The sequence below is a fragment of the Pleurodeles waltl genome, chromosome 12 (genome assembly GCF_031143425.1).
Source record: "Pleurodeles waltl isolate 20211129_DDA chromosome 12, aPleWal1.hap1.20221129, whole genome shotgun sequence".
Classification (NCBI taxonomy): Eukaryota; Metazoa; Chordata; class Amphibia; order Caudata; family Salamandridae; genus Pleurodeles; species Pleurodeles waltl.
In genome coordinates, this window is record NC_090451.1 from 508,611,739 (window position 1) to 508,626,913 (window position 15,175).

General features: G+C 47.4%; 1 protein-coding gene across 1 annotated transcript in view; it reads left to right on the forward strand.

Moving 5' to 3' along the window:
- Positions 1-15,175, forward strand: part of EXOC3L1 (exocyst complex component 3 like 1) — a 123,718-nt gene that overhangs the window by 54,661 nt on the left and 53,882 nt on the right. Inside the window, exon 5 of the mRNA XM_069217303.1 lies at positions 10,668-10,785. Within this exon, the coding sequence (XP_069073404.1) occupies positions 10,668-10,785 (118 nt within the window). The remainder of the gene's footprint in view (positions 1-10,667; positions 10,786-15,175) is intronic.

Genomic DNA, 15,175 nt, shown 5'->3' on the forward strand with positions numbered 1-15,175 from the left:
GAGTACCAGTGTCCGTGGTCGGATCCTTCCACCAGATGTCGAGAACTTCGGGCAGTCTCTTCTGGAGGCCTTATGTCAGGGGTCACATCCTCCACTTCATGTGGCGACTGAGAGTTCTCCTCCTCGAGATTGCCTGCAGGTTGGTAACATTTGAAGAATGCCACATTTTGAGTGACTGTCTCAGTACCTCTGGTGACAGTCACCATCATTCCCTTCACTTGGGCTACATTCCAGGGAGTACTTTGGAATGGGACTTGCCCCTGGTTGTTTATCCTTGATGAGGACTAAGGGGGTCATTATGACCCTGGCGGCCGGCGGTAAGTTGGCGGTAACACCGCCAACAGGCTGGCGGTGTTCCGCCAGCAATTATGACCGTGGCGGAAAAGCCACGGCCATACCGCCGGCCCCTCCACTTTCCCGCCAGGTTTCCGCCTGGCGGTCATAATCCCCAGGGCAGCGGTGCAAGCACCGCTGCCCGGGAGATTATGAGTCCCCGACCGCCAGCCTGTCCGTGGCGGTAAACACTGCCATTGAAAGGCTGGCGGTAAGGGGACTTGGGGTGCCTCTGGGGGCCCCTGCACTGCCCATGCACTTGGCATGGGCAGTGCAGGGGCCCCCAAGCATAGCCCCGTCGCACATTTCACTGCCCGAATTTCGGGCAGTGAAATGCGCGACGGGTGCTACTGCACCCGCTGCACATCAGCATTGCCGCCAGCTCTATTACGAGCCGGCTGCAATGTTGATGTGACATTTCCGCTGGGCCAGCGGACGGTAACACTGTTACCGTCCGCTGGCCCAGCGGAAATGTCATAATAGGGAGACAGGAATACCGCCGGCAATGGCTGTATTCTGTCTCCCGCGGCCTCGGCGGTCTTTTTCAAAGACCGCCGAGGTCGTAATGACCCCCTAAGTCTCCTACTCACAGGTGTCGGTGTCTTGCTTTCCGCTTTGAGGATACCCTATCATTTTTTTTTTTTTGCAGTTGCAGAGCACTTGACGCTTTGTCTCAGAGGAGAGATGAGGGTTCGATGTGAGGGATAATGTAGTTTACTGCTCGGGTTGAAGCATAAGGCGTTGGGACTGACCCCAGAGATGGAGTGAGGAGTAAGCCGGTATTCTCGGAGGAACACATACAGAGCACAGTCCAAATTCTGTCCTTCTGCCAAAGCAATGCAAAATGTTTTGTTGAGGTAATCATCAGGGTTTCCACTTCTCCATTCTCTTGAGGCCACCTGGGTGTGATCTTTTGGTGCTGTATGTTTCTCAGCTTCAGGTACTCAGAGAATTCATGGCCGGAGAATGAGGGTCCGTTGTCGGTTTGAAAAGAGGAACTGTCTGGTTCGCTGTCATTGTTTCAATTATCTCCACTTCAGGAAATTTAGAGAAGTCATCAACCACAACTAGCATATGGCGTCCATCTGGGAGACTGCCAAAATCTGCACTGCCTTAGTGCCAGGGATCTGGGGAGATGGGCGTCAGGAGAATAGGTGCGGTTGGTTCCACAGCATTGGCCTCTTGGCAATTGGCAGGGTCTGTTCCACAAGGTTGTTGAGCCCAGGGAACCACACTTTGCTCAGTAACCTGGATTTCATCTTCACAACACCTTGGTGTGCTGAGTGAGTCAGGTCCATTGCTCGATGTTGGAGGGCTCTCTGGATTATGATGTGGGCCCCTGCAGAAGGCACCTTTGTGGGGAGATGACAAGTTTGTTCCGGACTTGCCATAGGGATGTAAGAGTTTGCTCTGCTTCGTGTGTTCAGTAGGACAGGTTGCAAGTCATTTTGTACGAGTTTCTGGATAATATGGTGGCCATTGCCAACAGCAGGAGGTGATCAATTTTGGTTTCCCCAACAATCTCTTATAGTGAGAGGGACAGTGGTCTCGATCTTTCCACCGCCAGCTTCACATATGATTAGATTTCTTCTGCTTCGGAATCCTCACTCACAGTGGCTGGTCTGGCATGTCGGGAGAGATAATCCACCTGTTTCTGGGTCCCTGGTCGGTAGACCAATGAAAAATGGTATTCTTGGAGTTGAAGGATCCACTTCTCAATCCTCGGTGGTGGCTTGGATGAGGACCCAGAGAAAAGACAGAAGGAGGGGCTTGTGGTCTGTATGAACAGTGAACAGGTTTCCATTTTAGGTAGAGGAGGAAGTGCTGACACCCCCAGTGGATTGCATTGGCCTCCTTCTCGATGTGGGAGTATCTCTGTTCAGTTTTTGTCAGAGCTCGGCTGGCATATGCCACGGAGCCCACTCCCTGTTGGTTTGTTTTTGAGAGAGCACAGCCCCTAGACTTGTGGGGCTAGCATCTATGGATAGTTCTGACTCCACACGTGGATCAAAGTAGGCCAGCATTGTGTTTTCTGATCTGTGACTGGGGGTGAGTGTTTGCATTGTCAGCACTCCGTCCATCATCCTTTTGTGTTGCTAAAGTTGCCCCAAGTGGGAAGGGGATGCCCAGACGTGGGTCCCTTGCTCACTGTGCCACTGGAATCAAGCTAGCCTGGCTGAAGAAGGATGATACCCTGACACCGGTCCCAGGATGCTTGTTTCCAGTCCAGGGAGGACCTGGCCTGGCCGTTCGGGCTGGACTGTTCCCATGAGGAACAGGGTCAAGACTGATTTGCATATGGCTGGGTCCAAACTAGGGTGGCATGGTGAGCAAAGGAACGATGGATTAAACCCAGATCTGTGACTGGGGGTGAGTGTTTGCATTGTCAGCACTCCGTCCATCATCCTTTCGTGTTGCTAAAGTTGCCCCAAGTGGGAAGGGTATGTCCAGACGTGGGTCCCTTGCTCACTGTGCCACTGGAATCAAGCTAGCCTGGCTGAAGAAGGGTGATACCCTAAAAACGGTTCCAGGATGCTTGTTTCCAGTCCAGGGAGGACCTGGCCTGACAGTTTTGGCTGGACTGTTCCCATGAGGAACAGGGTCAAGACTGATTTGCATATGGCTGGGTCCAAACTGGGGTGGCATGGTGAGCAAAGGAACGATGGATTAAACCCAGATCTGTGACTGGGGGTGAGTGTTTGCATTGTCAGCACTCCGTCCATCATCCTTTTGTGTTGCTAAAGTTGCCCCAAGTGGGAAGGGTATGCCCAGACGTGGGTCCCTTGCTCACTGTGCCACTGGAATCAAGCTAGCCTGGCTGAAGAAGGGTGATACCCTGAAACCGGTCCCAGGATGCTTGTTTCCGGTCCAGAGAGGACCTGGCCTGGCAGTTCAGGCTGGACTGTTCCCATGAGGAACAGGGTCAAGACTGATTTGCATATGGCTGGGTCCAAACTGGGGTGGCATGGTGAGCAAAGGCACAATGGATTAAACCCAGATCTGTGACTGGGGGTGAGTGTTTGCATTGTCAGCACTCCGTCCATCATCCTTTTGTGTTGCTAAAGTTGCCCCAAGTGGGAAGGGTATGCCCAGACGTGGGTCCCTTGCTCACTGTGCCACTGGAATCAAACTAGCCTGGCTGAAGAAGGGTGATACCCTGAAACCGGTCCCAGGATGCTTGTTTCCGGTCCAGGGTGGACCTGGCCTGGCAGTTCGGGCTGGACTGTTCCCATGAGGAACAGGGTCAAGACTGATTTGCATATGGCTGGGTCCAAACTGGGGTGGCATGGTGAGCAAAGGAACGATGGATTAAACCTGGATCTGTGACTGGGGGTGAGTGTTTGCATTGTCAGCACTCCGTCCATCATCCTTTTGTGTTGCTAAAGTTGCCCCAAGTGGGAAGGGTATGCCCAGACGTAGGTCCCTTGCTCACTGTGCCAATGGAATCAAGCTAGCCTGGCTGAAGAAGGGTGATACCCTGAAACCGGTCCCAGGATGCTTGTTTCCGGTCCAGGGAGGACCTGGCCTGGCAGTTCGGGCTGGACTGTTCCCATGAGGAACAGGGTCAAGACTGATTTGTATATGGCTGGGTCCAAACTGGGGTGGCATGGTGAGCAAAGGAACAATGGATTAAACCCAGATCTGTTACTGGGGGTGAGTGTTTGCATTGTCAGCACTCCGTCCATCATCCTTTTTTGTTGGTAAAGTTGCCCCAAGTGGGAAGGGTATGCCCAGACGTGGGTCCCTTGCTCACTGTGCCACTGGAATAAAGCTAGCCTGGCTGAAGAAGGGTGATACCCTGAAACCGGTCCCAGGATGCTTGTTTCCGTTCCAGGGAGGACCTGGCCTGGCAGTTCGGGCTGCCCGTTCCCATGAGGAACAGGGTCAAGACTGATTTGCATATGGCTGGGTCCAAACTGGGGTGGCATGGTGAGCAAAGGACTGATGGATTAAACCCAGATCTGTGACTGGGGGTGAGTGTTTGCATTGTCAGCACTCCGTCCATCATCCATTTGTGTTGCTAAAGTTGCCCCAAGTGGGAAGGGGATGCCCAGACGTGGGTCCCTTGCTCACTGTGGCACTGGAATCAAGCTAGCCTGGCTGAAGAAGGGTGATACCCTGAAACCGGTCCCAGGATGTTTGTTTCCGGTCCAGGGAGGACCTGGCCTGGCAGTTCGGGCTGGACTGTTCCCATGAGGAACAGGGTCAAGACTGATTTGCATATGGCTGGGTCCAAACTGGGGTGGCATGGTGAGCAAAGGAACGATGGATTAAACCCAGATCTGTGACTGGGGGTGAGTGTTTGCATTGTCAGCACTCCGTCCATCAACCTTTTGTGTTGCTAAAGTTGCCCCAAATGTGAAGGGCATGCCCAGACGTGGGTCCCTTGCTCACTGTGCCACTGGAATCAAGATAGCCTGGCTGAAGAAGGGTGATACCCTGAAACCGATCCCAGGATGCTTGTTTCCGGTCCAGGGAGGACCTGGCCTGGCAGTTCGGGCTGGACTGTTCCCATGAGGAACAGGGTCAAGACTGATTTGCTTATGGCTGGGTCCAAACTGGGGTGGCATGGTGAGCAAAGGAACAATGGATTAAACCCAGATCTGTGACTGGGGGTGAGTGTTTGCATTGTCAGCACTCCGTCCATCATCCTTTTGTGTTGCTAAAGTTTCCCCAAGTGGGAAGGGTATGCCCAGACGTGGGTTCCTTGCTCAATGTGCCTCTGGAATCAAGCTAGCCCGGCTGAAGAAGGGTGATACCCTGAAACCGGTCCCAGGATGCTTGTTTCCAGTGCAGTGCAGACGTAGGGTCTGCAGCTCCCCAGTGTTACCAGAGCAGTGTCAGAGTCCAGAGACCAACATGGAGGGCAGAGAGAGTCTGCAGCGACCCAGTGTGACCGGGGTAGAGCCTGAGTATAATAGCAGGTCACCAAAGACAAACAGGCAGGACAGAAAGAGAACATCTGCTGCTAAATGTGACCAGGGCTAGGCAGAGGCACATATTGGGCCCTCAGAGACTGGACAGAAAGAGGGTCTGCAAATATATGACCAGCATAAGGCAAAGGCACTAGGCTAACCTCTACAGATTGTGCCAGTCTCGGGAAAAGGTGGGCCCAACAGCCTGCACCAATTACAGCTCTTCCGAGGAAGCAGGCAATGCAGCTGGCTACTTCGCACTCAGGGCGACATAGGGGGGGAAGCATCCTAGTGTTACTCCCCTGCTAGGATGGCAGCTAAGCACATGGGCCCACCATAGGTGGAGAGGGTTGGTCACCCCTCTGTTTTTACAGCTCTGGGTGTCAGGACGGGAGGAGTAGGACTGAAAGGTATCATATTGGGTTTCATCAGGAATAGCTTGCTCAGTAGGCATCTGATAGGTAATTTTGATCAAATGGGGTACACTTGTCCGATATGGGTACGGACGTTTTCCTGCTAAACATTAGGGATGCCCTGGAAAGGGCTGGCTGTACTTAATGGGAATGTGAGGGGAGCACAAGTGGGGAGCCTAATTTATCATGAAGTGCCATCCCTGAGGCTTGGTGGAGCTACAGGATGATCCCAAAGCTTTAAACAAGTAAAAGGCCTCCAGATAGTGGATCTTGGAGCAAAAGTAATCGCTCATGTCACTGGGAGTCATTACGACAGGGACTGGCATGGTGCAACAGCACTCCTAAATCCTTCAAGGGACAGTTAAAATCCTAAGCAACTGCGGAGACTGTTTGTGGTCTCGGTCTGACTTGTCAGGAGCATGGCACAAAAGTAAAGAGTAGGGCAGCAACCCACTGTAAATGAACAAGCTGTAAATAATCTAAGTGCGTTGGTGCTGGCAAAACCAACAGGACAGCTCTAGCTTTCTCAGGATGGGTGTCAGCTGTTTAAGGAACTCATTGTCAACTCCTGGATTGCCCTTAAGTTAACCCAACCTGTGTAATCAAAAAACATCTGACATATTTTATGCACGAATAGTGTCACTGTCATTTATTATGTTGCATGTATTGTATTGTTGTAATTTCAAGGATCCTCACATCTTGAAACTGGTATCAATGCTATAAAAGGTTAACAGAGGAAGCAGGAAAATAAATGTCCCTTACTGATGAGTGAGGCAGCCGGGAATCAGAGCGGGGGCAAGAGAAGAGGTTTGAGTGTACAAATGCAAGCCAGTCAGCCTGAACCCATTACAGGTCCTCAGAGGAAGCAGAAAATGAAATTACCCAGTTCCTGCTTCCTTTGAGGAGCTGTAATTGTTGCAGCCTGATGGGCCCGCTTTGTCAATAGATATCATCACTATAAGCACGTTTGTAATTATTATGCATATTCTTATTTTTACTATAATTATAGTTTTTGTAATTATGATTTCCTTCTTCCTCGGAGGAGCTCTAATTGATACAGCCTGAGGGTCCTGCCTTATCTCAAGAAACGTATGGTAAACATATTTGTGATTATTATGCAAGTTATTATTTTTACTGGAATAATTATTAAAATGTAGTAATGAATGGTTGTAAAAATAAGAACATGCATTAGAATTAAAAAATATCATTGCTAAAATACAGACAACCAGGACTTTCCTGATCCACCAAAAATCTGTGGGTCGTGACCTCATAGTTTGGGAAACACTCACGTATATGATTGGTTGGATTTTGTAATCTTTATTTGGATGTTTGTGGCTGATTTATATTTATATATGTTGTCAGCACCTTGTTAGCCAATTATACGCCATATCTGTACCATGTGGGATGAATGCAGCCTGTTTTGTCTAATGTGTTCTAGTATCTGTGAGCTGCATGTGTAGGTGTCATGCGCAGTTGGGAGTCCTGTTATATATAGCCTGCTATATCCCGTATGTCAACTTTGTTGAATGAATGTGAGGAGTTGTGCTCAGTGTTTGCTGGAGTTGGTTAATCCTTTGGGAATAATGCTTTCAGTGAAAAAATACAATCCCTACATTTCATAGATGTATGGACTAAATTGTGATAGCTACAACAAAACATTGAGAAAAAAACAATCAGTTATTACGTAACCTTCCCTTTCAAAAGAGGAAAGAGCAGAAGATGTTCAAACCTACTGAGGCTGAGATACAACTCCAAACATTTTTCGAAAAAATGTATGTGTGAGGTTAGGAGCTAGATTTTTACAACAAATTCCCCTTGGTCACTATTATCTTATGGAGGGGTAGACTTCAGGAGTGCTCAGCTGTGCTCTAAAGTTCTCTGATTTTCAACAGTTTATTTATTCTAGCTAGCTAATGGAGCAGATATTTAAAAACAGTGTATTACGGTCGGTATATATCTTCCCTTTGAACTTAGATTCTTGGCCGTCCTGGGTGCACATTGGGACAACTAAGTATACTTGAGCCCGTTTACCTACGTTTCCTGGAAAAACAATACACAATTAGTAAACCTCAAACCCACTACCTAAACTTGAGCCAGGTCCCATCTAAGGGCCAAAGTGGCAGATGGACGAAGCATTTTTCAAGTCGCAAAGGGGCCGATTTGCAGAATTGGCCCCTTTGCGACTTGAAAAATGCTTTTTGGGATGTACAAAGCGCAAACTACGATTTGGTAACTTGTTACCGAATCGCAGTTTGGGTTTTGCGATTCGGTATTTATTAGGAAGTGGCGTATCAAGGGCGTCCCTTCCTAATACCGAATCTAAATGGTATGTATGATTGTTTTGTGACCGCGAATGCGGTTGCAAAACAATCACAGTTAGCACCAACCCATTCGCAAAAGGGAAGGGGTCCCAATGGGACCCCTTCCCCTTTGTAAATGGCAGCGAAAATATTTTTTCTGAGGAGGCAGTGGTCCCACGGACCACTGCTGCTCTGAAAAAATGAAAAGAAAACTTTTCATTTTTGATTTTGATTAGCATCTCGTTTTCCTTTAAGTAAAACAGGCTGCATTTAAAAAAAGAAAAAAAAAGAAAACTGCTTTATTTAAAAGCAGTCACAGACATGGTGGTCTGATGTCTCCAGCAGGCCACGATCCCTGTGAGGGTGGCCATTCCGAATGGGGTCGCAAATTGCGACCTACCTCATGAATGTTCATGAGGCAGGTCATTTGCAACCCCATTGGGAATCGCACACAGTTTAAAGTACACTGTTGTACATCCGGTATTGCGAGTCGCTAAGACTCGCAGTTTCCGAGTCGCAATACCTGATCTTTGTACATGTGGCCCCAAATTAGTTATGGGGGCCCAGGGAAAGTTTACAAATAGTATGTCAAACTAAAGGGGCTCACAGAGACTGTTAGTCAGAAGGTTTGGTGTATATCATGCGCAGACAGTGGAAAGAGACACCAGTTAGGGAAGCAACTACCCCAAAAGGTTTAAAAGGAGACTGTCTGCTAGTTGTAAAGGGCACCAGAAAGCACAGTCCCTTGGAGTTACCAAGCCTCAGAGGTGTGTATCTCGGAATTGGCCACTTACAACCAGGATTTATGGTTAATGACAACTACTCGGCCCACGGGGTCACTCGCTGTGAACTGAAATTTAGGGTCTGTGGCCAACTATGACTTGAAATGTACTAATTCCCAAAAGGTTGTTCAGAATGAGACTGAGTGGCTACAGGCAAAGGGACATTAATTTAAGGGTTTAAAGGTTTGGGTAAAAATGAACAGTCTATGGATCCCGACGGAGCGGAATCTGGACAGAAATGGCTTCCGAGATGGTACCGGCAGATTGGAATGGTGCAGGCTCACCACACTTGCATCTTTGGAGCTTCTCGACCTCTGATGCTGCAGTTATTCCCTAGGGTTTTTCTGGTCTGTTGGCTGTAAGGTTCTTATGGGTCCTGTGTAGCTACCTCTGTCTCAAAGCATCCTCCTTGTACGATTCAGTCATCTTTACCTTGCGTTTTTTCTAGTTAGTCACTGGTCTTCTCCTTTTATTTTACTGGGCAGATTAGCTTTCTCTTCCTCAGAGGTTTGTCTGTGTCATCCCGGGTGTTGGGATGGGCGGTGCAGATTCATCTGATTCTAGTTGCTCAAGATGTTTTGTAGATTGTTCTAGACACCTTTGTTTGCCAGGCAGCCTTAAACAGAACGCAAGAGAGGGGAAGGGGACATTTCAGGAACTGTGGAAGGAAACTGGTTAGACAGAGGAAAAAGAGAATCTTCTCCCTAGCCCATAAGACAGCTGTAGAGTCTGGACAAAGAGGCGAATACAAAGTACAGGCAAGCTTTCTCATCCTAACCGGAATAGGCTCCTGCCCATGGCACACCTGGTGCAACGGAGAAAAACTTCAGTGTACTTCTTGGGCTGGTTCTGGTTAGTGACATAATTTCATGGGTTACCCGGCAGATTGGGGACATTACAGTCTCATCACACTTGCATTCCTGAAACGGTTCTCTGCAGGTTTCCAAATTTTGATGTCATAATTCCAGCCTGGCGCTATTCATAATAGTCCAGCTGCAAGATCATAATGTAGATTTACTTGTCTTTGATTGCAAGTGCAATCTGAAAACAAATAACAAATGGAATACAGAAAATGGAGAAGCCTGGAATTATATTATTTACCCTCAACCTCACTGATGTAGGAAGCTGCGGGGCACTAGTAAGTAACACTCAAATTCCCCATGTTTTTTGATAGGATTGTTCCTGATTATATCAATGTGGGGGACAAACAAGTGCAGGAGTGGTGAGAGGATTAAAATATACATTATGCCAAGTTGCCAGCAAATAGGGTGATTAGTGTTACACCTACTGCCTTGTTGACCCCTGAACGCCACTGGGGTGTGTGTGTGGGGCTCCCTACACAATCTAGTACATACTCTTAACACTTATTGCATTATCTTCTGTCATTTGTGTTTCAATCATGTACCCCTTAAGGACTGAAAACATTGTGTAAGAGTAGGCATTCAGATCCCTAATTCCCTATATTAACAGTGGCTGGGCCATACGCCTGCCCCAATAAAAGCCTCTTCCTTCTCCCATTGTTTATCAAGTGCTTTTTATTTGTCAAAGTTTGTTCAGTTGGCTCATGGTAGGCAACCTCCTGCTTCAGAGGCCTGTGTGGCATATTCGTTGGCAGATGGTTGTAAGTCAGTGTCCTGGCATGGGAGAGCACTTAATATATGCATATGCTGGGTGTTCCTCAAAAGTTTGACTGAAAGGGATCATCTTCCTCTGATGTCATTGTGTTGTCATGAGCCTAGCTGGAAAACTACACTCTTCTTGAAGGAATACCGAGTCTGCTGGAAGCTCTTGCATCAGACAATGGAAAGAGACCTCTTGAAGTTGAGTGTTGGAAGAAGTGAGGCCTTAGTTGGTGACATTCTCAAAGTGGTAAAAATGAATTTCTTTCACCTGAACTGGTTTTCTTCTGGGTTCTTCTTGCAGTGAGGAGATGATGAGGCACCCTGATCTTTATTCTGAAGTGGACATCTCAACACTTGGACCACTACTAGCACCAGAAGTGATAGAACAACTTCAAAGGAGATATGTCCAGCAAGTGAAAGTGAGTCTGCATTCTGTGTGGGAGGACTAGGGTGGGATGTGCTTGAAACAATTCTATCGAGAACGGTCTTAGCATCAGGCCCAAAGAGTCTTCACTATTTCTTGCCTGCTTTGATGCATCATGTGCTACTGGGATTATTGAATTAAATTTGATATGGTGAAAGGAGGCACTGCATGTTACATTCCTTTGTATTTCATGCTCCAAGTATATACCTAGCATTCTAAGATCACAAATATTTTTTTCCTGGGCTTCACCTTCAACCCCCAACACCATACAACGCATTGGGCATGATTTTGCATGTCAAAAGGCTCATGTTTGTACTGTATCTGTTTAGTTAATACGTTGGGGTGTTTCCTATATTGACCTTTATTTCAGACTTTAAAGTTTTCACTGTGTTTCCTATATGACTTTTAGTTCAGCCCATGGTTATTTGTGGCAGCTGTCCATTTGGGCTGTGTGTTTGGACTCCATCTATATCTCTCATACATGACGATACCTTTGAAAAAAACAACATCCTGGATGTGCCTGGCTTTCTGCAGCTTGTAATGCTTATTTGTATACCCCACTGCATTACTTGTGGTCCTCCCGCATCCAGATGGTGCCCAGCTGGCCATTCTGCTACTCTGGCATTTTATTAGAGGGCTGCAGCCTAAGGGGTGCTTTCAGAGCATGGCAGGCTGGCGAGACCCAACCATGATCCTATGTGCCCATTATAGTCATAGCATTCTACTCTGATCCCTTGATATAACTCTTGTGATTGCTCAAAGGCTTGCAAGAGTTCCATTATCTTTTAAAAAAGAATGTTGTGGCCTACACTTCTCTCTCAACTAATGGTTGGTCGTCTAAGGAGCTCTGTCACCTGAGCACCCAGCCAAATCCTGTGTTTTACTTTTTGTGCTGTAATCTTTTATTCTTTCATAATAATGTCAGTTGAACTGAACCAATATTTCAACTGCAACAATGCATTGGTATGTTTACTGAAAACCTGAGACATACAACCACAAGGTCACCTTAAATCATGGTGTTATTGCCATCCTCTAACAGTATCTTGATAGGTGTATACATGTGTTTCTGAGATCCTCTGTCAGGCCCACCGCCTGCAGGTTTGTGTAGATCTTGATAGGGCAAGGAGATCTTTCCTCGGTCACCAACAGCTTTATGATCAGCTGCTCGCTTTCTGATAAGTACCTTTGATAGACATTTAAGTGAGTTGATATCCACGGTCTCTGCCAGATTCTGAATCATACCTTTGTTAGGCCTGTTCAGGCGTAACATCCCCAGAGTGGTGAGTGATGGTGGAATGTAAAAATTCCCTAGATTTCAGGGAGAGAAGATTGGTATCAGCTTACTTATCAGCCTCCAATGAAACCCATTGGAAGACATGTGTCTGGCAGTGTGTTTCTGAAGCATGCTCAACACCCCCTTTAAGTGCATACTGATAAGATCTTCATTCTCTCCAAAACAGCTACTCAAAATGCATTTTGACAGCGATCCTATGTTCACAAGGCATAGCCATACTTCAGGCATCATCCTGAAGCATCACAGCTGAGCTGCCACAGATGGTGTTCTACACTTGGCATCATCTTCAAGGGAAGCAGATCCTCTGTAGCTACTACTTTTGGAAACTTTTCAATTCATAGTAATGAAGCAGGGCCAGGCTTGTTTCAAGGTCAAGGACAACAAGCACATGATGAATAGAAATGTTTGGGCCAATGCATCCTTCACACTGGAAATCCTTCTCTGTGGCATCCTACTAACGCTACATCTATTTTTAACATGTCTGTACTTTTACAGAAGGGTGTTAAGCAATATGCCAATCCCACATGGTGCTACCCTAAAGAAGCAGTCAACCATAACTGACAAGTTTGTCCTCTCTGAATGGGAACACAACCTATCACAGATTTGTCATGACGTTATGTAACTGCACAACGCTACTTCATCTTCAGTTCTTGCTGCTTAGACCCCCTCTCCATAATGTTTTTCTGACTAATCTGGTTGATAGGATTCACATTTTAATTTGTCAGGTCCATGCAGTTTCATTAACAAATGGCTATCCTTCTTTCTTCTCATAAACTGCAAGAGTGGAAAAGCCCTCCTGACTGTACAGAGTTCTTCACTACATTGACATCCTTGATTGGTTAAAGAGTAAGGTAATGTGTAATCACATGTTGAAATGAAGCATAGTCTTGTTGTTGAGTCACAAATAACAAAAATTGTACCCAAGGTTTTTAATGGGTTAAGTAGTACGTTGAACTCAACAGAAGTTGCCAAGTATTCACTTTTGTGAATTAAACACAGCAAAGTTTCAGGTGCTCCCTAAGTATTGTTTTTCATATCCTTCTGTCTCTATCTCTTTGTGTCATATAGGATTTTACAAGCACTTTTCCTCTGCTCTCCTTTCTTTCAAATAGCACAACTGGCAGGTTTAATTCGGCTATTTCTTGGATTATTATCATCTAAGGTACCAAGAGCTGTCCTTCTACTCATCTAATTACTCTTCTTTACATTTACTCTAACTCAGTGGGTCATTAAGGAATGGATTACTCTGGATCATGGTTTTTATATATTCCTTGGACACTTGTCGGTTTTGTAGCCCTCTCTGTAAACTTGTAGTTTGTGTTATCAGACCTTCCTTCAGTTCAGTTGTTGTCCTCTTTCCTTACATGGGACTGCTGGTCCTCTACTTAATCTTCTGGCCCCAACAGGTTCCCCGTTTGCCCATATTTGTTGTCTTCCTCTACTTTGTGTTCCAGTTAGTGTCCTTTAGTTCTCATTGACATTTCCAGATTTGTCAGGACTTATGGGGTTGATTCTAAGTTACCATCCCTTGATTATGCTACAAGTGAAAAGTAGTCTGCTGTTTTTTTCCAGACCAGGAGTCATTGACCACATGTGAACGTGTAAATGGTGCTCTTTTCCTGAGTAGGCCATAACATTCTTTTTTTAAAATAAAGGAGCACACGCAAGACTAAACAATCCCCATGCTTGCCCTATACCCGTTGATTTCCCCCACATGCCCTCTCCCCATTTCTTCCTCCACCCTCTCTCTCCCCATTGCTTCCCCACCTGCCCTCACCTTGTTGCTTCCCCCACCTACCCTCACCCTGTTGCTTCCCCCAACTGCCCTCTCCCCTTTGCCTCCCCCACCTACCCATGCCCCATTGCTTGACCCCACCCACTCTCCACATGTTTCTTACCCCCTACCTGCCCATCCCCGTTGCTTAACCCCACCTGCCCTCTTCCCATTGCTTAATATCTCTCCCGCCCCTCCCTTTTGTTTACTTCCCCACCTGCCTTTTCCATGTTGCCTACTCCCACCACCCTCTCCCTGTTGCTTCTCCCCATGATTACCCCACCCTCTCCCATTGCTTACTCCAGACCCAACATCTCCTGTTGCATACCCCTTCACCTGCCCTCTCCCCACTTCTTACCTCTTCACCCATTCTCTCCCCGTTGCTTACCCTCACCTGCCTTGTTCCCATTGCTTAACCACCCACCTGCCGCCTCCCCATGGCTTACTCTCATCTGCCTCCCTACAGTTGCTTACCCCCCTCGCCCACTCTTACCATTGCTTACCTAATCCACACTCTGTCCGTTGCTTAATTTCCCTCTTGCTTACCCCATCCTCTCCTCGTTGTTTACCCAATCTCGCCCTCTCCCCATTGCTTACCTCACACCAGCCCTCTCCCAGTTGCTTAGCCCCTACCCGCCCTCTCCCCATTGCTTAGTGTGCCCATTGTTTAACCCCCCACCCACCAACTATTCGTTGCTTAACCCTCAACCTACCCTTTCCTCGTTTCTTAACCACTCACCTTCACACCCATCCTCTCCCTAGTGCTTGCCCCTCCTGCCCTCTCCCCTTTACTTGCTCCCCTACCACATTATTGCTTATCTCCACCTGCTCTCTCCCTGTTGCTTACCCCACCCTTACTTTCCCCGTTGCATACCCCCACCTGCCATCTCACCATTGCTTAATCTTCCTAGTGCTTAACCCCCCACCCACCCTCTCCCCTTTGCATAACCACTCACCTCCTCACCAGTCCCCCTCTAAGTTGCTTACTCCACCCGCCCTCTCCCAGTTGCCGCCGCCGTCCCACCCTCTCTCTGTTGCTTACACCCATCCCGCTCTCTCCCCGTTGCTCACCCCCATCCTGCCCTCTCCCTATTGCTTACCCTCATACCACTCTCCCTCATTGCTTATAATACACCACCTGCCTTCTCCCGTCACAGTTTGAACTATTATTCATTTGTTTCTTCCCTCTTGTGCATTTTTGATTTGGAGCAATTCCAATTCTTCTTCACAGTTCCACCTGGCTCGTCCTGGCTGTGCCTTCTTTACTATGCTTGGATCCCTCGTGTTCTCTCTGCCTTCCATAGTTACAGCTGATGC